General features: G+C 41.5%; 1 protein-coding gene across 2 annotated transcripts in view; it reads right to left on the minus strand.

Moving 5' to 3' along the window:
- UQCC1 (ubiquinol-cytochrome c reductase complex assembly factor 1) overlaps positions 1-24673 on the minus strand; it is a 93945-nt gene that overhangs the window by 39629 nt on the left and 29643 nt on the right. For both annotated transcript variants that reach the window (XM_075072352.1, XM_075072353.1), the window contains exons 6-7: positions 17393-17450; positions 9073-9181 (exon numbers count right to left, since the gene is read on the minus strand). In XM_075072352.1, the coding sequence (XP_074928453.1) occupies positions 9073-9181; positions 17393-17450 (167 nt within the window). The remainder of the gene's footprint in view (positions 1-9072; positions 9182-17392; positions 17451-24673) is intronic.

Raw genomic sequence — 24673 nt, forward strand, 5'->3', positions numbered from 1 at the left:
TCTTTAAGGTCGTCCATAGTGCAACTTGGTCAATGGATCCATAGTGTGACTTGGTCAATGGAATCAAACACCGCCTTAAGATCAACATAGGCTATGTACAGGGGTTTCTTGAAATTGCAGTGTATCTCTGACAAGAAGCGGAGGGCCAGAATGGCATCTAATGTGGACCTGTTTCTCGTAAGGTCTGACTGTTGGATGCGATGCTGTTGCTGCAGCAGGGGCTCCAAATGCACCAGTAGAATATGTGCAAACACCTTCTCTGGCACGGATAACAAGGTGATTGGCCTGTAGCTCTTACATTCGCTGCATGGTTCCTTGCCCTTATAAAATGAGATCACAATACTGTCCTTCCAGGTGGTTGCCAAGGTTGCAGTTCTCCATGCCAGGTGAAAGATGGCCAGAAGGGATTCCACTACAGGGTCAATAGCACATTTTAGCAGCTCTGAGGGGATGCCATCAGCATCAGCTACACGTCCATTTTTCAATTTGCAGATGGTGGACTTCACTTCATCCAACGTTGGTGAATCAATACAAGCGTCTTGGGTCCAAAACCAAAGTGGTTGCCAAATTGTCCAGCTCTGAGTAAGCAGCAGCTGGAGGGTGGTTCAGGGCGCTGTGATAATGTTCTATCCAGCATGAGAGGATGGTTAAGCACTGGAGTAAATTGCCTAAGGAGGTTGTGGAATCTCCATCATTGGAGATTTTTGAGAGCAGGTTAGACAAACACCTTTCAGGGATGGTTTAGATAATACTTAGTCTTGCCATGAATGCAGGGGACTGGAATAGATGACCTCTCGAGGTCCCTTCCAGTCCTACAGTTCTATGTTGTCATCCAATTTACATGGACAGCCTTGGCTGCCATTCAGGATGCTGTTCATTGCGACTACTTCTTGACTGCTGAGGTTGTAGATCATGCTGAATGCCAGCTTTAAATCTCCCCTGGCTAAACTGATTTCAACATTATCTGCCACTTGGTTATAATATGCCTTGTGATTGCGAAGTGCAAGGGCATTGAACTTTCATTTCAGCTGATTACGAGTGTGCTTATCGCTGTGCTGGAGGGTTGTGACCTTCAATTTACTGGTAATTGTTTGGAAGGTCTCCTCCGATAACCATGAGTTCTAATATTGATGCCAGGCACAATAATAGAAAGCCTGGTAAAGAAGGCACAGAGTACAAGTGAGGGGCCACTGGACAGGAAGAGTAGGACTGCTATATGGAATTGTGCTGAGCACATTGACAATGACAGGTTTGGTTATGAATGGGTACGTACTGTTATATCCCATACCTATTGCCATCCTCATGGGGCAGAGTGATGGTAGTGTGGCTGTGCTGTGTGAGAAGTATCACCTTAGCTCTGCAATTCCTAGTTTGGAAACATTTGAGTTTTGGAATTTAAATTCTTGCATTCTCAAAGGGCTCAAGGAGCACAGAGCAGTGCTGAGTGCCAGCAACATTCACTCCACTGTAACAATGGGTTTCGCATATGAATTTTCCCATGTTTTTTGAGAAGGGGTAGTTAGAGGGGCATTACTGGGGGGGTTGGGGGGTTATGAGAATAAGGGGGTGCTGCAGGGAGGTTTCCTAGGCACTTCTCACAGCCTCTCAGCTACCAGCTATAGGCCCCAAGGAGAGCCCCAGACTGCTTGCCCCTATCAGGACCCAACACATCTGCACAATTTATACCAGCTCCAGTACACTAGATAAGCTCAAGGGCAGGCCAATGAGCTGAGACTGGGCACAGTTTCTATGATCACAGCTCTCCTTTGGTCTCAACACCATGTACCTATGATATGCACCAAAAGAGTTTCATTCTTAGCTACCTGGCTGTTTCAGTGCTGTGCCTGATTCTACAACACTTAGAAAATTAAAACAGGTCATTCGAGGGAGGGACTTTATCTCAGAAATTCCTAGACCAAATAACCCCAAATTTGTATCACACAATCTACTATCTATCCTGGAACCCGATGAGGCATAGTTGTTTTCAATACTATTTGCCTATATGGATGAACGCAGGACAGTCCCTTGCTATGGACAAAAATACATGATAAGAACTAGGAAATTTGAAAATAAGGTGATTTTAGGAGGGATATCTATCGGGAATCCATTGACCAAATGAGCCTACACTTGCACTACTAACTCTACCCTAAGACTTCAAGTGGTGTAAGCAATTTTGAGGGCCAATACAAGTATACACGTGGATTTTAGAGTACTTTGGAAATTCAGCTCTGAACACAAAGCTCTGCTCAGTCTTAACTATAGTGCTGCAAGAGCCACCCTCCTAATCTTTGTGACAGTCCTCCCTCTCTCTCACACTCCCTTCTCCCTCAATATGTCATTCCTGCTGACATCTTTCCCCTGAATCATCAGCACATCTTGGGAGCCTAACATCCCAAACCTACTCCTCTGCTGAAAACATTGGATAACCCATGCTAATATGGTGTAATGGCTGGGTGCTTATAATTCTGCTAAATCCTATGAATGAGTGGCCCTTGTGCTTCAGCTCAAGCAGCAGAGACTCATGCTTTTAGATCCTGACAACCCAACTAAGGTCATTGCTGCAAATGGTCCAGCCATTAGAAAAGGCATAATTCATTACCATGGGTTACACATTCCTCCTTGCCAAGGAAGCTCATCCCACAGTAGTTCAAATCCCAGTACAGGTTTGTAAGGACTGAATCCAGGACCTCTGTATCTAAAAACACTAGAGAACTAGGCCCATTAGTTCAGAAATACCAGCACACTCAAACCTCTATATGTAGCCTATCCCCATGATGTTAGTATGGGTTACACTTGCATCTTCTGAAGTCATCTCATGTCATAACTCCTATGGGAAAAGAACTGTAACACTCCATTATCCTAATTTAGGTCATCAGTAATATTGTGCCACTGTAACTCTTATGTCTGTAATATTCTTAATGCATCGTTGTTGCAGTGGTACTGTGGCTATGTTGGTCACAGGATATTAGAGAGACAAGATAGACTAGGCAGTATCTTTTATTGGACCAACTTCTGTTGGTGAAAGAGACAAACTTTCGAGCAACACAGAGCCCTTCTTCACCTTGTTTCTTTTTTGACATTCAAAACATTACTATTTAAACCTTAAAAAGGAGTCTCACAAAACATGTTGCTGCAACTTTTAATAAGCATTTGTCCAAACTATTCAAAGCAAAGAATCACACACATTAATGTTACACCTCTGATTGCCTTAGTATGTTTTTAAAAGGGTCTGAATAAAATGACACTGCAAAATTGTCATAAGGTGATTTTTAAATACTATAGTTATAAATCTCCTGGGGGCGGAGGGTGGTTGTGGAGCTTTCCTGTTAAAATATCCTAGAAAATTCAAGGATTTCACAAAATATAATAAGCATTTGAAAATGATCCTCTAACTCAAAACTGGATTTTTATCAGACTTTTTCATCCTCACTAAAATGAAGAGTCTGGAACAAACCTTAACTTTCCTGTTCCTTCCCCCCCAATTCACCCAAGACCTCCACCTTCCTGTCCTCTTCCCCAGTAAGCTTCCTTTATCTCACATGAGAATCCCTCCCATGCAACGCACTTCCATTCATGGGCCACTCACTTTCCTCCTGCCCCAATCCACATCCTCTTCCCATAAAACACTTGTTTTCTATGCTGTACTTCTCATCTTGACTCCTATGCTGCCTGTTCTCCCTGTCTGGATTCTGATCATGCTTCTTGACTCCTTGGGCAACCTCATGCATCTTTTATCCTCCTCTAGGAGGAATAGCTTCTTTTGGAACTGAACTGTGGCAAATGTAAGAAAACGTAATATATGACGTGAATAATCCCAAAATGAATCCCAAACTGGATTCCAATAGTCAGAATGTGGCTAATGTAGGACAAGACTCGATTTGTTTCCTTTTAAAACAGATCCTAACAGTGGCAGAACGAGGCAGAAATCTATGCTCAAAGTTTCTGAGCCAGACTCTGCTCTGTTACACTGATGTAAATGTGGAGTAACGCCAGTGATTTTAATGGCGTTACTTTATATTCACACCAGTGTAACTGAGAGCAAATATGGGCCACTGTGTATAAACAGCTCTAGCTGAAAGCATAACAAAGGCTGTATTGTGCTATGCAAGGCAGAGGCAATAAACGAATTCAAAAGACATCTAGAAGTAGGGTTTTGAGTGGTCTGGTGGGAAAGCAAGAAGGTGGGATTAAGATAAATTAGACAGGGTTGCCATGTTGGGCTGGACAGTCCCGTCCTGTTCCTATCATCTCTTATAACTTTTAAAACATGCACTGATACAAATCAGGTTTTTGTACCGAACAAGCAAATCTTGTACATTTCAGACATATAGTATCCCTGCATCATACCAGAAACACCCTTGTTAAAAAGAAACGTATCTGAATTCGGAATGTTTATTTCAAAACAGTCCCTGACACACGTGTTTAGATAGAGTACAATTTATGTGGAGTAATGATAGTGAATCTTGATGTTACCAGGGAAGATCTAAGAATAAGGAGCAGGAATTTTCTGACGTCTCCGCTTCTCTAAGTTCCCTGGTATGGAGTCCTAACAATCAACTCCACTGCACCCTGATTCGGGAGTATGAGAATACACTCAAGACACCACGGTCTTGCTTTTTAAAGCCAGATTTACCAAAACACGATATGGAAGCTAATCTAATATCTTTATTGCCAAGGTCCTCTGATAGGAAGAAAAAGAGTTGCAATTTCTAGTACTGACTCCGGCTCCCCCTTACAAACTGATTAAGCAGCTGCCAGTTTGGATAATTTAAACTTGCTCATTGTAAGCCACAAGATGGAGATGTCTGGCAGAGCAGGATCGTAAGGAAGCCTTTTACCCAGCCTAATGTTACTATTAACACTTTGAGCCATTGCATCAAGCCAATTTTTATGTTTGTTTTTTAAGTTTGGTAGAAATGTCACAAGTGGAAAAATTAAGTAAAGAGCACTGGTTAGCCACAGAACTGGACACACCTGGCTGCAAACCGACCAAAAGAAACTGACTTCATTAGTACTAGCAGCAGCAGAGTAAAATTTATATCTGAAATCTGCCTGCACCAGTAGAATTGCTGAGGCCAAAAGCTCTCTGTCTGTTTTTACAGCTGTGTCATGTTTTGATTCCTGACTCTTGCTGACACTCTGGAGTGCTGAAGGAGCCCAGGCTCCAGGGTCCCAAAACTTTGCAGATGAGATTCAGATCTCAGAGATTTAACTATCAGTTTATGAAATAATACAAAGTCAAACTGGAGTTGGAACTGATATAAATTAGTAGTAAAAATGCAACACGTTTTAATTTAACGGCAATGATCCAGCATTTTTAAGAGCAGACAGCAAATTCTAAATACATTGATGCCAATTCTGAAATATAAAACTTAATGTCCATTTTCTGCATCAGTTGTATTAACTACAGGTTACGATACATGAAAGGGGATTGGATCCCTAAACGCCCCCTCTCAAAATGTACCCTATCTCTTACTGATTTTAGACAAACTGCCTTTTAAAAATAACCTGACCAGTGGAAGATTTGTATATTTTAATGAGTGCACATGCCCGAAAGCCTCTTAACAGAAGCTTATGTCTACACTACAGCTTATGTTGGCATAATTCATGTTGCTCAAGGGTGTGAATAAACCACCCCCTGTGCCACATAAATTACACCAACCTAAACGGTGATGTGGACAGCAGTATGTCAGTGGAAGAGCTTCTCCCACCAACATAGTTTCTGAAGATTCTTTTTAAGTCTTCAGGGGAGTTTTGGGCAATGGGGATAGCCTGATTTACAGGAGGCAGAGAGACCCCTAAATTCAGATCTATTCCAAAGACTAGATCCAACAAGGGGCTGCCTTGTGTGCACTTTCTGTAACTAACTGGGTAAAGCACCTGGACAACAGAGTTCTCAGAAAGTTTCAGGCAACTTAAAGAAAAAAAAAAAAAAAAGAACAGTTGTCACTGAGGGAGCAGCTGAAATCTCCCAGAATCAATACTTCCTAGGACTCTCTGAGCAATGAAAAAAGAAGAGTGTTCACCTAATAGAGAGACACTCCCTTGCATACTGAAGCAACCAATATCATTAGCAGTATCTGCAAGTGTTGTGGACTCGTTGCACACACAGAAGAGAGCTCACAATACAATTAGTGCAATTTAGAAACAAAAGGAAGTGCGGGGGAGGAGACAAGATTAATTCTAACCTATGGTTAATATTTCCTCTTTTGAATGTTACTTGACCCAGCTCCCTAGCTGAACCTGCCTTGGACTCGTTTGTTTAGTAACTGGAGCCCTACAGGCCAACTGGTATATTAACCCTTCTAGGTTTTCTATCTCTTCTATTTACTTTAATCCTGAACAATCCCATTTTTTCCTGCAATAGCATAACCACAGTTTTCTCTTTTCCCAATACAAGTCACAACAGGCATTGCCTCCCCATCCAGCCGTTGCCTGCAGAAGTACTGGAGTCCTGTGAAGATGAGGACATTCATTTCCATCAGTCCTGCAGAGGTCACTATACTTCAAGGTTTGTGAAGGTCATCTCGTAGTGATGCTGCCCCATGCACTGCGCTCTCTGAGGCCCCAGGCCAATGCTGGTATGGAGTGGCACACTCTGGCCTGGTCTACACTATGCGTTAATACCGAATTTAGCAGAGTTAAACCGACTTAACGTTGCACCCGTCCATACAACGAAGCCCTTTATATCAATTTAAAGGGCTCTTAAAACCAATTTCTGTACTCCTCCCCGACAAGGGGAGTAGCGCTGAAATTGATATTGCCCAGTTGGATTAGGGTTAGTGTGGTCGCAATTTGACGGTATTGGCCTCCGGGCGGTATCCCACAGTGCACCATTGTGACCGCTCTGGACAGCAATCTGAACTCGGATACACTGGGCAGGTAGACAGGAAAAGCCTCGCAAACTTTTGAATTTCACTTCCTGTTTGCCCAGCATGGAGTGCTGATCAGCACAGACTGTATGGGAGATACTGGATCTGTTCGCTTTATGGGGAGACAAATCTGTTTTATCACAGCTCCGTTCCAGAAGATGAAATGCCAAAGCATTTGAAAATATCTCCAAACAGAGGCCACAGCAGGGACTCAACACAGTGCTGCGTGACAAGCGTAATGGAAAGCCAAGAATCAAACAGACACTCATGGAGGGAGGGAGGGGGGACTGAGGACTCCAGCTATCCCACAGTCCCCGCAGTCTCCGAAAAGCATTTGCATTCTTGGCTGAGCTCCCAATGCCTGAAGGATTAAAAACATTGTCCCGGGTGGTTCAGGGTATATCTCATCAATTAACTCCCCTCCCCACCCCTTGTGAAAGAAAAGGGGAAAAAAATCATTTCTCGCCTTTTTTCAATGTCACCGTATGTCTACTGCATGCTGCTGGTAGATGCAGTGCTGTGGTGCTGAACAGCAGCATCCCCTCCCCGTCCTTTCCTGATGGCAGATGGTGCAAAATGGTGGAAAACCGTCCTCATCATCCCGTGAGTGCTCCTGGCTGGCCTCGGTGAGGTTGGCCAGGAGCACTTGGGCAACAATGGGAATGACTCCTGGTCATTCCCCGCAGACGGTGCAAAAGAATTGAAAATCATCCTCATCATAGCCACTGGGGGCTAAGCTCCATCAGCCCCTCCTTTTCATGTCTAATGAAGAATCTGTACTACCTGGACTATCATAGCAGTGGGAGGCTGCATCCCCCTCATTTTATCTCACTAAAAACTCAGTGTTTCTTATTCCTGCATTCTTTATTACTTCATCACACAAATGGAGGGGACACTGCCACGGTAGCCCAGGAGGGTTGAGGAAGGAGGGAAGCAATGGACGGGGTTGTTGCAGGAGCACCCCCTAGAATGGCATGATCATTTCTGCGGGATCTCTGGGGCTCTGACCCGGAGCGGCTGTGCTCTCTGGTTCTCTAGTACACTTGCCCCATAGTCTAGGCAGAACTGACTCTATTTTTAGATAAAACATAAAGGGAATAACCTGGGGAGTCATTCCCATTTTTGTCCATGTGCCCCTGGCCAACCTCAGTGAGGCCAGCCAGGAGCACCCATGACAGCAGCAGAAGCTACTAAAGGACTGATAACTGTCATCGCCAATTTCCAATTGCAAACGGTGCAAAATGATTGATAAACATCATCACCAATTTCCAATTGCAAACGGTGCTATAGCTGGTAACCATCTCTGCTACCTTGCAAAGGCAAATGAATGCTACTGTGTAGCACTGCAGTACTGCATCTGTCAGCAGCATCCAGTACACATACGGTGACAGTGACAAAAGGCTAAACAGGCTGCATGGTTGCCATGCTATGGCGTCTGCCAGGGCAATCCAGGCAAAAAGTGCGTGAAATAATTGTCTGCCGTTGCTGTCACGGAGGAAGGATTGAATGACGACATTTACCCAGAATCACTCGCGACACTGTTTTTGCATTGGGATCTCAACCCAGAATTCCAATGGACGGGGGAGACTGTAGGAACTATGGGATAGCTACAGGATAGCTACCCACAGTGCAACGCTCCGGAAATCGATGCTAGCCCCGGTACATGGACGCACACCGCCGAAATACTGTGCTTAGTGTGGCCGCATGGACTTTATACAATCTGTTTTAAAAAACCGGTTTATGTAAAATTGGAATAATCCTGTAGTGTAGACACCCTTTGATTCAAAGACTAAGGCCAGAAGGGACCACTGGGATTACCTTGGGTGACCTTCTGCATAGTACAGGTCACTCAGTGCTTCCTGCATTAAGCCCTTAACTTGTGATTGAACTGCCCTTGAAGCTCTTGTTCCTTTATAAACTCCCTTCTGAGATCAGGACCAGTATGCAGAGAATCCAAACTGTAGATTGCACTTGCGGTTAGTTATATAGTATTATATAGAAACTCTGTCCTCTCTCCCTGCTCCCATCCACTGTCCTAGGTACATGGAATACTGAAATCCCAGCTGAAACCAGTCAGATCAACTCTTGCTCCACCTTAATCCCACAGCCACTGTTCTAATATGTGCCAGGTCACAAAACATTAAATGGGTTGTGTCATCAAAATAATCAAGAAAGTCAACACCAGACAAAGATGACTTACCCCCATCACCTTACCACGCTGTTCAACGTCTTCCCACATAGAATGAACTATATAGCGACACATGTATTTTCCAGCTCGACCCTCCTGTTTCATTCGTACCAGACACATCCTGCAAGAGAACAAGCACCAGAGAAGTTGGTTTGATTTACAACTGCTTCTTCAGACCTTAAGAGTAAAAAAGGCTATTTTTATTTTAAATTCCTTACAAGTCTCTCTGTAGCATGGAAAGTGATATAAGTATAAATAATATTCTGCTCTGCTTAGAAAAGTTCCTCTATAAAAATGGCACGTTTACTTTCACAAACTTTCCTTCTGTGTATTTAAAGTCAGATCTGCAGGATTTCAGACTAGTCCTCAGTGGGGCAATCTACCTGAATATTAAAACTGTTTCAAAAATGGCTGGAGTTGCAGCATAGACAAGGCTACCATAGGTGGAATTATTCTTCAAATTAGTGAAACCCTCAGAAAGCAGGTTATAAAAATGGCTCTGCCTTCTGGAGCCAGTGCAGTTCCAATTGTTTTAAAACCAGATTGAATTTTGGGGAAAATTTCCCAAATGTAGATAAAGCCTTGGTGACAGTATGATTGTATTGTTTTTTATTCCTGTAAGCCTTGCAGAGCCAGTCCAGCTACAGAAGGCGGCACTGGAGTCTGTCCAAGCTCATTTCTCAACAATTCCTTAAAAATGTGAAGGTCCTTGGAGCAGGGCCAGGTCACCTTCAGGGAACTGAACCTGTTGTAATTAAACTGACTGTACTGAACTGCCTCTGCGTCCTCATTACTCACGCTATATCAGTTTAAGAATCACTGCAGGTTTGACCCATGTCCACACTAAGGCTATGTTTATACTACGAGCTAGCAGTGCGATTCTCAGCTTGTGTAGACATACTCATGATAGCTTTCATCTGAGCTAGAACACTACAAATAGGGTAGCTGTGGTAGCATGGGCAGCAGCGGAATGGACTGGCTGCCCCGAGTACATGCCCACGGGGTTCAGGAGGCATGTACTCAGGGCAGCTAGCTCCTGCTACCATGGCTTCCATTGTCCATGCTACCACAGCCATACTACTATTTTTAGCACATTAGCTCACATGAGAGCTAGTATGGGTATGTCTATGCAAGCTGAGATTCATAGTACATAGTGTAGACATAGCCTAAGGACTTCTGTACACCCCACATTGCCACTTAGTTTGTGGCAATGTGAGGTGTAAATCTACCTCACAGTAATCTGCTGTGCACTAAGTGTCTATCTGGACCCTGCTACAGTGCACAAAAAGTTCTCTAGTGTGCTTTGATTTACCTTGCTTTGAAATGGGAGTAGATTAAAGTGCACTAGAAAACATTTAGTTCACAGTAGCAGGGTCCACACATAGCCATGGAAACTCAGCATGTGGCAGATTTACAACTCAGCTTGCTGTGAACAAGGTGTTCATGCAGACAAACCCTAGCACTGCCCTAAACTGTTTCAGCTGCAATGACCCACTCTTCAGACCAGCGCATTCTGGGAGACTTTGAAAGGTTCAAAGTGCACTGTGGGACATTAGTAGGAGAACTAGGTTGAACTGTTTCATCTTCTCTGCATCAAAACTAGCACTAAAACAGCTCAGGCTAAACCAGTATTAAGCCCTGAAAAAATTTATTCTACTCTGTTTGGTTCATAGCATGCTTGTAAACCATTTGGAGCACTTTCATGTGTGAATGCAAAGTGCATAGGTTAGAAGATTGAAATGGTGCTTAGATCTGTTTCTCTAGTGCTTAGATCTGTTTCTCTGTTTCACTAGATGTTTCTCTAGCGTACACAAGACCTGTGTCTACCTATGCACATTGACAGTGCTTTGCACATTGTGGCTCCTGCCTCAGTAGAAAGAATAAATTAGCTGCAGAATCTTTATTATTGAGGATGATGTGCAAAAAGGAAAGAAATCAGTTTATATCTCAGATTCCAGACAGGGTCCTGACCATTAGAAAAAAACATCTTTTTCTTGTAAATGGAGCAAAAGTTACTCTGGAGGTGAATTACTGATGGACAATAAAACTAGAGCCCCATAAAGCCATTTGTACCAAGACACTTGTCAGAATAGAGCCACATTTTCCAAACAGCACATAAGTGTTTGTTTTAAACTTAGAAACTGGAGATGAAAAACATCTCATGGACCTAATTTCTTGATGGAGGACATCTGGAAATGGTGAGTGTTGATTGGCTGGAGCTGGTCATGGAGTATTCGGGGCAGGGATAGCTCAGTGGTTTGAGCATTGGCCTGCTAAACCCAAGGTTCTGAGCTCAATCCTCAAGGGGGCCATTTAGGGAACTGGGGCAAAAATCTTTCTGGGGATTGGTCCTGCTTTGAGCAGGGGGTTGGACTAGATAACCTCCTGAGGTCCCTTCCAACCCTGATATTCTAAGGTTAAGGCATCTTCTGCTCTCTTTCTTGCATGGTTTTGCCCATACAAACACTATGATCAGTAATAATCTTGGAATCCCATTGCTTTCCCCACACCTACTAAGATAGATAACAAAAGACCATGTTTGGGAGCCCAACTCTGGTAAACAAAAGTGGTTTTATATGTTACAGCCTGGGTAGTGAAGCCAAGGAAGAAAGCAAGGAACCCCGGCAAGAGATTCCCTCAATACAAATGTTGCTTCCTATCCAAACTGCACTATCCCTCAGTGGTGTCATGGTAGAAGGCAGGAGTGCAACACAATAATAATTACAATCCATGACTAGTAATGCAAGAATGGAGTAGTTTTCAGAGTAAACCTTGTTCCTCTTGAAGTCTGAATGGACGCTGTGTGTTTGGATGCATAGTTCTGTCATAGAGCAGCTGAGCAGCACCAAGAGTGAGGTCATGGAATTCTGCAGTTTATTTGAAAATTTGGTAGTTTGTTACTACACCTGCCATCTGAGGTTTAAAAGACACAGATTTTCTTAGACTATAAACTTTATACCTAGATCAACACGGTACGAAATGTTTTACTTTTTCACTACAGAACACGTTTTGTAGTCCACTCAAATACTGACTCATCTTTGTCACACCACTAAGGTGAAACTGTTCCATCTCAGATTACTAGTTTTAAAAAGCTGTTTGCATCATTACTTTAAAACTATGATATTTTGATGCTTCTAAATATTGCCTTTTTATCTGGTTACCTAAAACAATCACTATTCTGCACTGGTGGTAGAAAAAGCAGATAGTACCCACACTCAGATAAAATACTTGCATTTTTAACCAGTTAGAGTCAGATTGGATCCTTTATGCTGTATGTACATTGAAATCAAATCTAAGGGACAAATTCTGTCGTCATAAGCACAAGCAGGGGCACCCTTTTTAAATCAGTAAGTGTCCTACAGGTGGATGTCCCACCAAATGACCCAGATTGTTTCCAATGCAATATCCTGAAGTTAGTAGTGAGGAAACTAGGCAAAATCATATTGCCTGACAAAAAAAATAAGATGAATACAATGAAGAAATAATTGCACTGCGAGACTTTTATTACAGCCAAATAATAAAGTGGATTAGAACAACCATGCAATTCCAACACAAAAATACATTTAAAATCTTTACATTTCCAGCGAGTGAAATACAGCCAGCCACTCTTTAATCTTATTAAAAGACAATAACTTTGAGTTCCTGACTAATCACGATTAAACTACTTGATACAAATTAAATTTCACACCATTAATCAGCAGTTAAACTAATAGTTTCAAGTTAAGTAACAGCCATTTCACATCTGACCACCAAAGCTTCAGTTTAAGGACTTACCTGACAAATACACTAAGGCCTGGTCTACACTACATGGCTAGGTCAATGCAAGGCTGCTTGCATCGACCTAGCCGTAGATGCGTCTTCACTTATATTTGGCTTTGCCGACGTAAGTGCCCCGCTATACTGACATACTAACACCATCTTCCCGAGTGGTGTAGAGCCACAGTCTATGTAGTTAGACCAATGCAGTGATAATGTAGACACTGTGTTACTTACATCTACTTTTATTGGCCTTCAGGAGCTCTCCCACAATGCCCCACATTGACTGCTCTGGTCACCGTTTTGAACTCTGCTGCCGAGGGGTCTGGTAGACAAGAAGCTCCCCTACCCTTTAAAGGCCCATGAATTTTTGAAGTTTTGTATCTGAAATGGAGTGTTCTTTCCCTTTCATAAGTTCTGTTCCCTTAATTTATTAAGTTTTAAATGTTTTTTTTAATTACCTGGTTCATCTTACAGAATAAAATTCTATTTTTTGGAACAAAATTAATCTTTATCAGTTTACAACATATGCTGTCTGGTGCTGAGCATGTCTGACACCCACCAATTTACCGTTATTTCATTTTATCATAGAACTCGTAGCATCAATCACAGACAATATTAATAGGTACATTGACAACGTAATATTCCTACGTACACAGCAATCACTACAAGATTCATACCACGCTGCAAAAGAGCAAGGCCAGGTAGAGCACACTACAGCAACACACACTACTCACTGTTAACATGGTCTTTTAATGGTTGAGCTCTTCTTAAAGCCGAGATTTGGCTGTTCAAAACCAGCAGATAGACACTCCACTTCCACCCTGGCAGAAACTTTTCTCCTTTTGTATCACAGATATTATGCAGGACACAGCAGCCAGCTATATGTAGATTTTTTTTTCTCACTGAGGTCCAAGCTTGTTAGTCAACAATGCCAGCAACCCTTCAAACAACTAAAGGCACATTCACCTGTCATTCTGCACCTGCTGAGCTGAGAGCTGAAGCACTCCTTGGTGCTGTCAAGGTAGCCAGTGTATGGCTTCATGAGCTATGGGAGCAAGAGGAAGGCTGGGTCTCCCACAATCACTATTGGCATTGCAACATTCCCAGTGGTAATCTGCCAGTTGGGAAAGAAAGTCCCTTCTTGCAGCTTTCTGAATAGTTCTGTGTTCTTAAAGATGCATGCACCATGCAACTTTCCTGACCAGTCCACACTGATGTCCCCAGTGATCCACCAGCATTACCATAGAAAAGTAATCCTTTCTGTTGATGTCCTCTGTGCCAGGGTAGTTTGGTGCTAAAATAGGGATATGCGTGCCATCCATCACCCCACCCCAGTTTGGGAACCCCACTGCTGCAAAACCATCCACTATATCCTTCCCATTGTCCAGAGTCACAGTCCTATGTCGCAGGAGGCAATTAATGGTCCTGCACACTTGCATGACAACTGCCTCCAAGGTGGATTTCCTGTCTCCAAATTGATTCTCAACTAACCAGTTGCAATCTGGTATTGCAAGCTTCTGCAGTGCAGTCAACACTCACTTCTCAACAGTCAGTGCAGCTCTCACTTCGGTGTCTCTGTGCTGGAGGGCTGTGGAAGGTGGCCAGGTAGGGTGAGGACAGACTCTCAAAGAATAACAGTTGATGAGTACCCTTTCTTTCATCCTCCCACACTGGTCTAAGATCAAATGCTCCACACAGAGGCTAGAAACCATCTTTTTCCAAGTTACCCTGTACCAGCCAGAGCAATCAACACCTTACTCATCCAACGAGCGTGAGATATGAGCCACCCTCTAGCCTATTACTTGATCATACAACAAAAAATCCTATTGCAATCCATATAAAAAAGACAGACTTCAATTTGTGTAACAACTTGTGGGGTTTTCCCATGAGTACAGTGAAAATAAGACAGAGTGAAGTGGCAGTGTTAAAGCTATTGTTAAATTGTAATTGAGTATTCCCAAGCTTTCTAAGCCAAAGGTTTTCTCACTTTCAAAATGTTGGTTTTATAACTTTAACTCTGAATTCCTTGACTTTCAAAAGGAAGGATATTGTGTTTTTATTTTAATAAATACAATGCTTTAAATTAATAGATATCATAGTATTTAGAACTTAAAATCTATCTTACTGAAGCTTTTGCCTGGGATTTTATATTGACCCAGGTAGCTGAACTCATAGTCCTATAACAGTTCATACAGATTCTTCCGACTGCTGGTCTAAACTGGGTTTGCAGATAACGGCCAGTAACCCTAGCTGAGGCCACATATCTCATGGAGGACTATCTGGTCACTCAAGCCATTCAGGGACCTTCTATGAAGCGAATGATGGCTCCTGATATGTTAGAGAAGAAAATAAGCCAAGGACTCAGAAGTGGTGGTAGAAAATGCAGACTGATATCCAAGGACCATATCTCACACAGGAACACACCTCAAGGTCCATGGGTCAGATTTCCCTATGACAACAGGCTTATGCCCTTAAGCATCCTTGTCCCACACCTACTCAGAAAGAAGGTAACACAGCTGACGGAAGACGACGGACAGACATGACGACTCCTGTGGACAACACAGGCACTGATTCCGCGACTGTCATTACAAGGAGTGTAACTTTGGACAGGTATGGACCGGAGAGAACAGGACCTGAAGAAAAAGCCTGAGGAAACTCACAATCTCAGTTAAAGAGGGCAAAAGACACTGGCCCTCAGACTTTGGGTGTAATCAGACATTTATCCTAGAACAAATGGCCAGTTTATACCCATTTGGTCTTGTGCCAACACAGTCCCTTAGCATAAATAGCTAGTCACCCTCCTTGGAATATTGTCTTCAGTTGTGGGAACTCCATAACAGAAAAATGTCAAAGGACTGGAAAGAAATCTGAAACCAGCAACCAAAATTAACAGAGGGCTGAAGGAAATTAATTAGGAGGAAAAATTAAAGTAGCTAAATATGCACTGTTTGCCCAAATCCCTGCTAAGCAGGATACATAATTTTCCTAAAGTACTTGAAAGAGAAAAAACTTTGTTTAGAGTTGTATATAATTAGGGGATAGGAATGGACTGAGCAGGAGAATGTGCAGCAGAATAAGATCATTAGATATAAGGAAAAAAGATTTTAAGGAATTAAATCTAATGAAGGTGCAATGGGAAAGAAATATTAAAGAAAGCTGATGGACAATGCAAGACACACGTTAAAGCACAATGAACTCCCCTTCCTCTAAAACAGAAGAATATAAGAAACTGTCAATGTATCTTCATAAAGAACTTCAAACATCTTAGGGTACAGCAGAATTTGGACTGCAAGTGGAAAGGAGAAGATTGTGACTGGGTGAAGATCTGGGAGGCCACATGTGCCTATGGTTAGCTGCACGTAACAACAGACTATTTGGACAGTAGCAGCCTTACCTTTGAAGATAAACTCTTTCCAGCACTTTGGCTACCTACAGAGATAATTGCCAGAGGTTCTACTTATGTTGTTGGGGGGAATGAATCTTTCAGTGAGGTAATGGAAGGGAAATTAAGGGAAGAGCAAACAGAGGCAATTTTAATATTTCCATTAAATGTTTTTAGGGTTTCTTTGTCTTAAGATCAAAGTTGTTTCTCAGTCTGATTCACACATATATAAAAAGCAAGGTAACAGAGTACAAACATAGTTTTAGGTTTAAAATTTAAACCCAAATAGTCAGGAAATTATTATTTAGGTGCCCACATTACTCCCAACTCTGTGACCAAAAAGATACAATACAATAGGGCCTTTCATTAAATAATCACACAACATATTCATATGTATCCAATACAGGTTTCAAATGTTATGTTAACAGTTTTTTAAGTGGAATAAGCTGCCAAGGAAGTAAGATGCAAAGACTCTCAATACATTTCAGAGTCTGGAAATTAAGGGGGAAAGACGGGAAATAAGAGATGCAGAAAAATGAGGGGGACAGGGTTGCTGGGCCTGTGGATAGATCCTATAGGTTATAGTAGTAAACTTAATTCTTCAGACGTTAGGCTCCTAAGAGAACTGGCAGTCTGGAAAATACTGTATTCCCTTGTGTGTCCCTGCTACGTCCCTCTGACCTTTTCAAATGTATTATGTTAGATGAAAATTAGATTTTTTTTGGCTACTTATTTCACAAATGAAGAAAAAAATATTGCTTATGGCGTTAAATATTTTTACATGCACCTAATCTGGCATTTACTGAACTTGCAGGGCCATTTTAGAGGTGCAAGTGTAAATGTCAGCGCTATAATTTGTTAAAAGTTTCTGACAGCCAGCAATTAAAATTGCCACAAATTCTCACAATTTAAACCACTTTTACGTAAATGTAAACTTTTCCTAAAACAGCTAAATGAGAGTTTTCCATCCAGTCTGAGTGAGGCTTTTTGATAAGCTCATGGCAACGCTCTTTCTGCTACTGAGGATTTTTGAGAATACTACAAATATTAGCTTCTCTTTGGGTCTGTTTGACCTTTAATAAAAATTTGCTAAAACACCGAAGCTAACCATGGAACTGCTTTTTGACCTGACAGGATTGCTTCAGTCTCCATCATGAAAATAAACAACTTATTCATATAACTTTCACTTACCAGACATGAAGTTGGGCTATTAGAAACCAAGAGTTCAATGTATCAGGCATCTGGCACCCTAGGAGAAACAAAACAAAACTAAACACAGAAAAATTGCAAGATGCTTTCCATTGATTTTTACATTTTAATGAAACGTTCTTACCTTAAATATATTTTTGTACTTTAACCCGTTGTTTCATACACTAAACATATATTAGAAGATCCTGCCTAGATCTACTTCAAAAGTTTGTGTTTTACTCCACAGAGAGTTCCGAAAACAAATTTTACTCACTTTTTAGGGGGAAGGAATTGTCATTTACTGTATGCGTGGACAGCACCTTGACTGGCTGGCCTCTAGGTGCTACCACATTGTAAATGTTAAAACAAAATAATAATAAGGAAGACCCAGGTCTAACTCTATTAGCACAGAGAAGACCTCTAGCCATCCCATACCTCTTAATCTGATCTCAGTGCTCAGACCTCATACCTGCTAATTCAGAAACTGTCTCACTCTTCATGCTTTAACCTGATTGTTGAGATCAGTTAGGACAGACTTGCTACCAGTTCCTTCTTTTGCATGTCTGCATATATCAAGGCCCCTCACGTTCTGGAACAGACTTCCTCCCTTGGTCTGATAGAGGTAGAGTATGTTGACATTCAGAGCACACTGACAGGCTCTTCTGTTTACCCAAGACAAAGTTCAACTCTATAAAGCACGCCATACAAAGCCTATGCACCACGTAAGTCAAAGATGCACAGACCTCAAAGATGTGGGTCTCTGCACAAGTGAGAATTTCACTCTCGAATTTTTCTGGAGGGGTGGGAAATAAGGGGTTCATTAGGCTATGGAAGTCCTTTGAGTGTCATCTCTGACATCACATCAATTTGATTATTTACTATTTGGGTATTTTAAATTCTTCATTGTTCATATGCCCAGAGATCCTGACAGACAGTCTATAAACTGGGAAAATTAAAGTAAACAAACAGCTGGGAGTTCTAGAAGCACAGCGACTAATCACATGCAAATTAAGAATCCGACTTGCTGATACACTAGGCGCCTTTCTATATTAAGTGCAAAAAGCTATATGTTAATGCAACATTCAGGTTGTGGAACCAAACATTCAATTAAGGAATTTCAAAATGTAAAGGCTCTTTCTGCTGGGTTAATTTGGCCAAGTTGGAAAATATGTATTTTGCTTTCCCTGTAAAATACAATCTTTCATATATTTTTGTTCACCTCTGCATACCATCTATTATGCAGAGAATATAGAATGGTGTAGTATAAAGATTTTATCAATATGAGTTTTCAGTATCAGCAAATCCCAAATGAGTGCCAATAAAACCTTTATGCCATACCACACTGTCATGTATTCTGTATATGCCACATATACTACAAAACTAACTCAACAACTTGTTTACTGGGACTATTTTTATATCCTTGATAGACAGATTCCCCAAGGCTGCAATTTATTTTCATTGTACCTAATGTAACTGAGTAAGTTTTCATTATCTGTATAAATATCTAACAGTAATACCCTATGGCAGTGGTTCTTAACCTGGGGTGCACGCACCCCCTGGGGCTGCGAGATGCCCTTTCTAGGGGTGCGAGACATGCTAGATTTTTTCAGAAGATAAATCATGGAAAACACAAATTAAGCACAGGCAAGTAAGTACAATTACTTCATTTCATCAAACCTACGTATTTATTAACATTATACATTTTTTAACGATTACTGTGATACACAAACAAAAATATCTAGGTTTAAGGGGTGCAAGAACATATTTTGATTTTTGATAAGGGGGGTGAGAACATATTTTGAGAACCAAAGGGGTGCAGGCTGCAGTAAAGGTTAAGAACCACTGTTCTATGGTCTGAAAGCAGCCATCACAAGGCTGAAGGCACAGAGTTCTTCAAAAGATGGCAGACGTAAAATGGAATGAATTTAAGACCAATGAAGAAGTTAGAAGGAGAGAAGGTTGTGAAATCAGGGTATAAGATTGGTTACAAATCAAAAAGATTACAATATTGGGGACACTGCAGATGACAAACAGATGACAGGATGCCAAACAAAATAATGCAAACACAACCAAGGTCAGTCCCACCTAGAGGTCAACTACCATCTAGATGGCAGGACAGCATGTGCAAAGACATAACCAGGCTGGGCTTAATGGAGGAACAAGCCATGGACAGGAATGAGTGGCGACACTGTACTGCTCCCCATCTCTGCAAAGATGCTCCAGGATGAAAGAGAGAACGAGAGAGACAGAAAATGTCTAATCCTCTTTTGACTCCTACAAACCTTTTGGCTTCAATGATACCTCGTGGCAATGAATGCCACAAATTATATATGCATTTTGTAAAAGAAATGATTTTACCATTTTAAAATTTGTTGCCTTCAGTTTTTTTTGACCTTTTATTCTTGTATGATAGAATCATAGGGTTAGAAGGGATTGCAAGGGTCATCTAGTCTAACCCCTGCCACGAAGCAGGATTTGTTGTGTTTAAACCATCCAAGATAGATGGCTATCCAGCCTCCTTTGGAAAACCTCCAGTGAAGAAGCTTCCACAATTCCCGAGGCATCTGTTCCATTGTCCCACTATTCTTACAGTTAGGAAGTTTTTCCTGAGATTTAATCTAAATCTACTATGCTGTAGTTTAAACCCATTGCCTCTTGTCTTGCCCTCTCTGGCAAAATACAACTTTTCTCCACCTTTTTTTATGGCAGCCTTTCAGGTATCTGAAGATCGCTATCATATCCCTCTTTAATCTTCTCTCTTCCAAACTAAACATATCCAGTTCCTTCAGCCTTTGCTCACATGACTTGCATTCCATCCCTTTGAGCATCTTTGTCACTCGCTTCTGTATTCTTTCTGGTTTCTCTTCATCCTTTCTATACATTAGTGACCAAAACCGGACACAGTGCTCCATCTGAGGTCAAACCAGCACTAAGCAGAGTGGTACTATCACCTCCCGTGACTTGCATGCTATGCCTCTGTTAATGCAAGCTGAAACTGCATTTGCTTTTTTTGCAACAGCATCGCATCACTTTGAGGTTGTGAGCCACAAACTCCCAGATCTTTTTCAGTAGCACTGCTGCCAAGCCAGTTTTCCCCTGCTCTATATTTGCACATTTGGTTTTTCTTCCCTAAGTGTAGCACCTTAATATTTGTCTTCACTGAATTTATCAAGATCCCTCTGAATTTTAGCTCTATCCTTCAAAGTGTTGGCAACCTCCCCAGCTTTGTGTCATCTGCAAACTTGATCAGTATGCTCTCTATTCCTATGTCCAAGTTATTAATAAAGATGTTAAACAACACCAGACCCAGAAGAGATCCCTGTGGAACTCCACTTGAGACTTCCCTTCAAATCCATCATTCCATTAATAGCTACTCTTTGTTTATGGTTGTTTAACCAATTGTGTGTCCACTTAATGACAAGCCCACATTTCTCCAGCTTACTTATCAGAATACCATGTCGGACTATGTCAAAAGCCTTGCTGAAGTCCAGGTATATTATGTCCACAGCTTTCCTCCTATCCACCATCAGTTGCCCTGTCTAAAAAGAAAATCAAGCTGGTTTGAAATGATTTGTTCTTGGTAAATCCAAGCTGCCTGCTAGTAATTGCCCCTTCATCCTCCAGGTATTGGCAAATTGAATGTTTTACACATTGCTCTATTAGCTTCCCAGGTATCGAGGTCAGGTTGACTTGTCTATAATTCCCCGGATTCTCTTTTCCTCCCTTTTATAGACGGGGTTCTATATTTGCCCTTCTTCAATCCTCCAGGACCTCTCCTGTCATCCATGAGTTTGTACATATTATTGCCAGTGGCTCCACAATTTCTTCAGCTAATTCCTTCAGCGCCCTCAGGTGAATAGCATCAGGCCTTGCTGATCCAAATTCATTCAAACTAGTCAGAAGATCTCCGATGTGTTCTTTACTTATCCCGATCTGCATCCTTTCCCTTTTATTGTCTATGGTAACTTCGCTAGTCATTCGATCACTTTATTTTTTATGAGAAGACTGAAATAAAGTAGGCACTGAGCAGCTCCACCTTTCTATCATCTTCTGTTACCAGCTCACCTTCTCCGTTAACCAGTGGACCCACACTGTCTTTGATCTTTCTTTTTTTTGTCTGAACATATTTGAAGAATCCCCTCCTGTTGTCTCTAGCATTCCTTGCCAGCAGTAACTCATTCTTTGCCATGGCTTTCCTGATTTTGGCCCTATACGCTTGCACTATTCCCAGGTATACTTCCTTGGTGACATGCCCCTCCTTCCATTTCCTGCATGCATCCCTTTTGGGTTTTAGATAGCTAAAAAGCTACTTGTGCAGCCACACTGGCTCTTATCTTCCTTCTGTATCAGACTAGCTTGATGTTGAGTCTCTAGTATTACAACTTTTAAGAACTGCCAGCCCCCTTTGACTCCCTTTTTTCTTAATTGTTTTTTTCCATGGGACCTTGCCTACTATTTCTCTGACTCAATTGAAATCCACCTTCCTGAAGTCCAGTGTCCTTGTTTTGCTGTTCTTATGCCCTCCTTTCCAGAGGATCTTGAATTCTATCTGATCATGATCACTTCCTCCCAAGTTCCCGACCACCTTACAGTCACAACTAGTTCATCCCTGTTGGTCAAAAGCAGATCCAAAATGGATGACCCCCTAGTTGAGGGAAACTAGAAGAGCCCTAATTAACTTCACTATACTGTTCATTTTTTTTCATACTTATACCATTTCCTCTCTTTTCATCCCCAAAAGGTAAAGAGTCCCAATCTTTTCAATCTCTCTTCTTATGGAAGTCTCTCCATGTGTCTAATAATGTTCACTACCTATATTTGGACCCCTTCTATTTCTGCTCTTTTTTTTTTAATATATATATATATATATATATATATATATAACTAAAACAGAACATAATATTCCAGGTGAGGCGTTTTCAGTATTACTTTTTTTTTTAATCACTGCTGTGCATTGCACAAAAGTTTTAAATTTAACTGTCCACAAGGATACCTTTAATTTTATCATGAGTGTCTACAGTTAATTCAGAAACCAACAATGTGTATGATAAATTTAAATTAGTCCTTCCAATGTGCACTAACTTGGCACATAACACTGAATTTCCTTTTCCTTCATGCTGCCCATTTTCCTACCTTGGCTATGTCCCTCAGAAGTTCCCCACAGATTTCTCAAATCTTGACTAACCTAAATATTTTGTGCCATCTGAGGACTTTGCCAATTTTTTTTAAATTCTAAGTCAATTACAACATCTGTTTCTCCATTATCCATTACTTTGCTTATATACTTAAAGAATTCTAACTGATTAGAGAGGCAGTTTTCCTTTACAGATGCTGTTGCTGGTTTGTCCATTTCTGTCTAAAGAAATCTGATAATTCTAGTTTTAACCAATTTTAGTTGATGCTGAAGTAGGCTTATGGGTCTGCAACTCCCAGAATCACCCACTGCTTGGTAAACTGGCCACAGTCAAACATCTACTCCTGATGGTAAGATGTCAGCTCCCAATGACTTGTTAAATTTTCAAACTAGCATTTTCATGCTGTCTTCCATTTTGCCCCTCACACATTAGAGAAGCTCGTTGTAAATATGTACAAAACTACCTCACCGTCCTCCTTAAAACTCTCCTCTGCCATGTTGCTTTTACAAAAAACCTCACAGATAGGAAGCTGGTAGGCTGAAAAGCTGCCCATCACACTGACCAATGTTGTCTCATGGTTTCTGTGATGGGTTGGGTCACAGAAACCTCCTTGGGAGCTGCCACTTGATGTGCCAAGACTACCTCTACTCGCATTTTCCCTGCCAGCTCAGGACTCCAGCACCCTGTCTTGCTGAGCCAGACACTCCCATCTATTCCAACAAAGACCCAGGGTCTGGATTATTTTCCCCAAAGCTGCAGGTTAACCTGAAAACAGCTCACAGAAGTGTGCTTGTCTTTAGCACTTAGATGCCCAACTCTCAATGGGGTCTAAACCCAAATAAATCTGTTTTACCCTGTATAAAGCTTATGCAGGGTAAACTCATAAATTGTTCACCATCGATAACACAGATAGAGAGATACGCACAGTTGTTTGCTCCCCCAGGTATTAATACATACACTAAACAGTGATTTATCAAATACAGAAAGTAGCATTTAAGTGGTTCCAAGCAGTAACAGACAGAACAAAGTAAGTCACCAAGCAAAATAAAATAAAATGCGCAAATCTACGTCTAATTAAACTGAATACAGATAATCTCACTCTCAGAGATGCTTCAGTAAGTTTTTTCCTCAGACTGGACACCTTCCAGGCCTGGGCACAATTCTTTCCCCCACGAAAAGCACCAGGTTAAAGATGGATTCCAGTTCATGTGACATGATCACATGTCACTGTAAGACCCCAAGCCTGCATTCCTCCCAGCCTGACTCACAGGAAGGCTTGCTTGCAAACAGAGCCCCAGTCAATTGTCCCAGTTGATGGGAGCCATTAAGATTCCAAACCATCATTAATGACCCACACTTTGCATAATTACCATAGGCCATCAGAGTTATATTTCATATTTCTAGTCCCAGATACAAGAGTGCTACATTTATACAAATAGGACGATCACACTCAGTAGATCATAAGCTTTGTAATGAAACCTTACAAGAGACCCTTTGCATGAAGCATATTCCAGTTACATTATATTCACTTATTATCATATTTTTATAAACACAAATAGACTGCACAACGTCACAGTCTCCTTGTGCTCCCCTTGTCTTTCTGTATCTCTGTGTTTGCACATGCCTAGCACAAGATGGTCCTGGCCCATGACTGAGACTAAGTGCTACAGAAAAACAAATACAACAACAAACATGTTTACATAGAGCCAAATGCACTGCAGCTCAATCTTGAGGCAGTTCAAGCACTTGATTCCTACAGAACTCTGGGGTGAACACCATCTGGTCCTAGTGACTTGCTGTTCTGAAAATTTATCAATTTGTTCTAGCACGAGCTCCTAACACTTCAATCTCTGAAAGTGTCCTCTAATTTTTACTTGAAGAATAGGTCCGTGGAGCTAAGATCAATGCGTAGTGTCTGTTCTTATCAGTTGTGGGGAAGACTGATGCAAAGAAGTCGTTTAGCTTCTCTGCAATGTCCTTGTCCTCCTTAGTTGCCCCCTTTACCCGCTAGTGGTCCAGCACACCCATCAACTCTCACAGACTTCCTGCTTCTCATACACTTAAAGAATTTCTTGTTATGTTTTTATGTGTGTCCTCTATTTGCTCTTCAACATCCCTCTTATCTCCCTACTTTTAACTCTCACTTTAC

This window comes from Chelonoidis abingdonii, chromosome 14, assembly GCF_003597395.2.
Source record: "Chelonoidis abingdonii isolate Lonesome George chromosome 14, CheloAbing_2.0, whole genome shotgun sequence".
Taxonomy (NCBI): domain Eukaryota; kingdom Metazoa; phylum Chordata; order Testudines; family Testudinidae; genus Chelonoidis; species Chelonoidis abingdonii.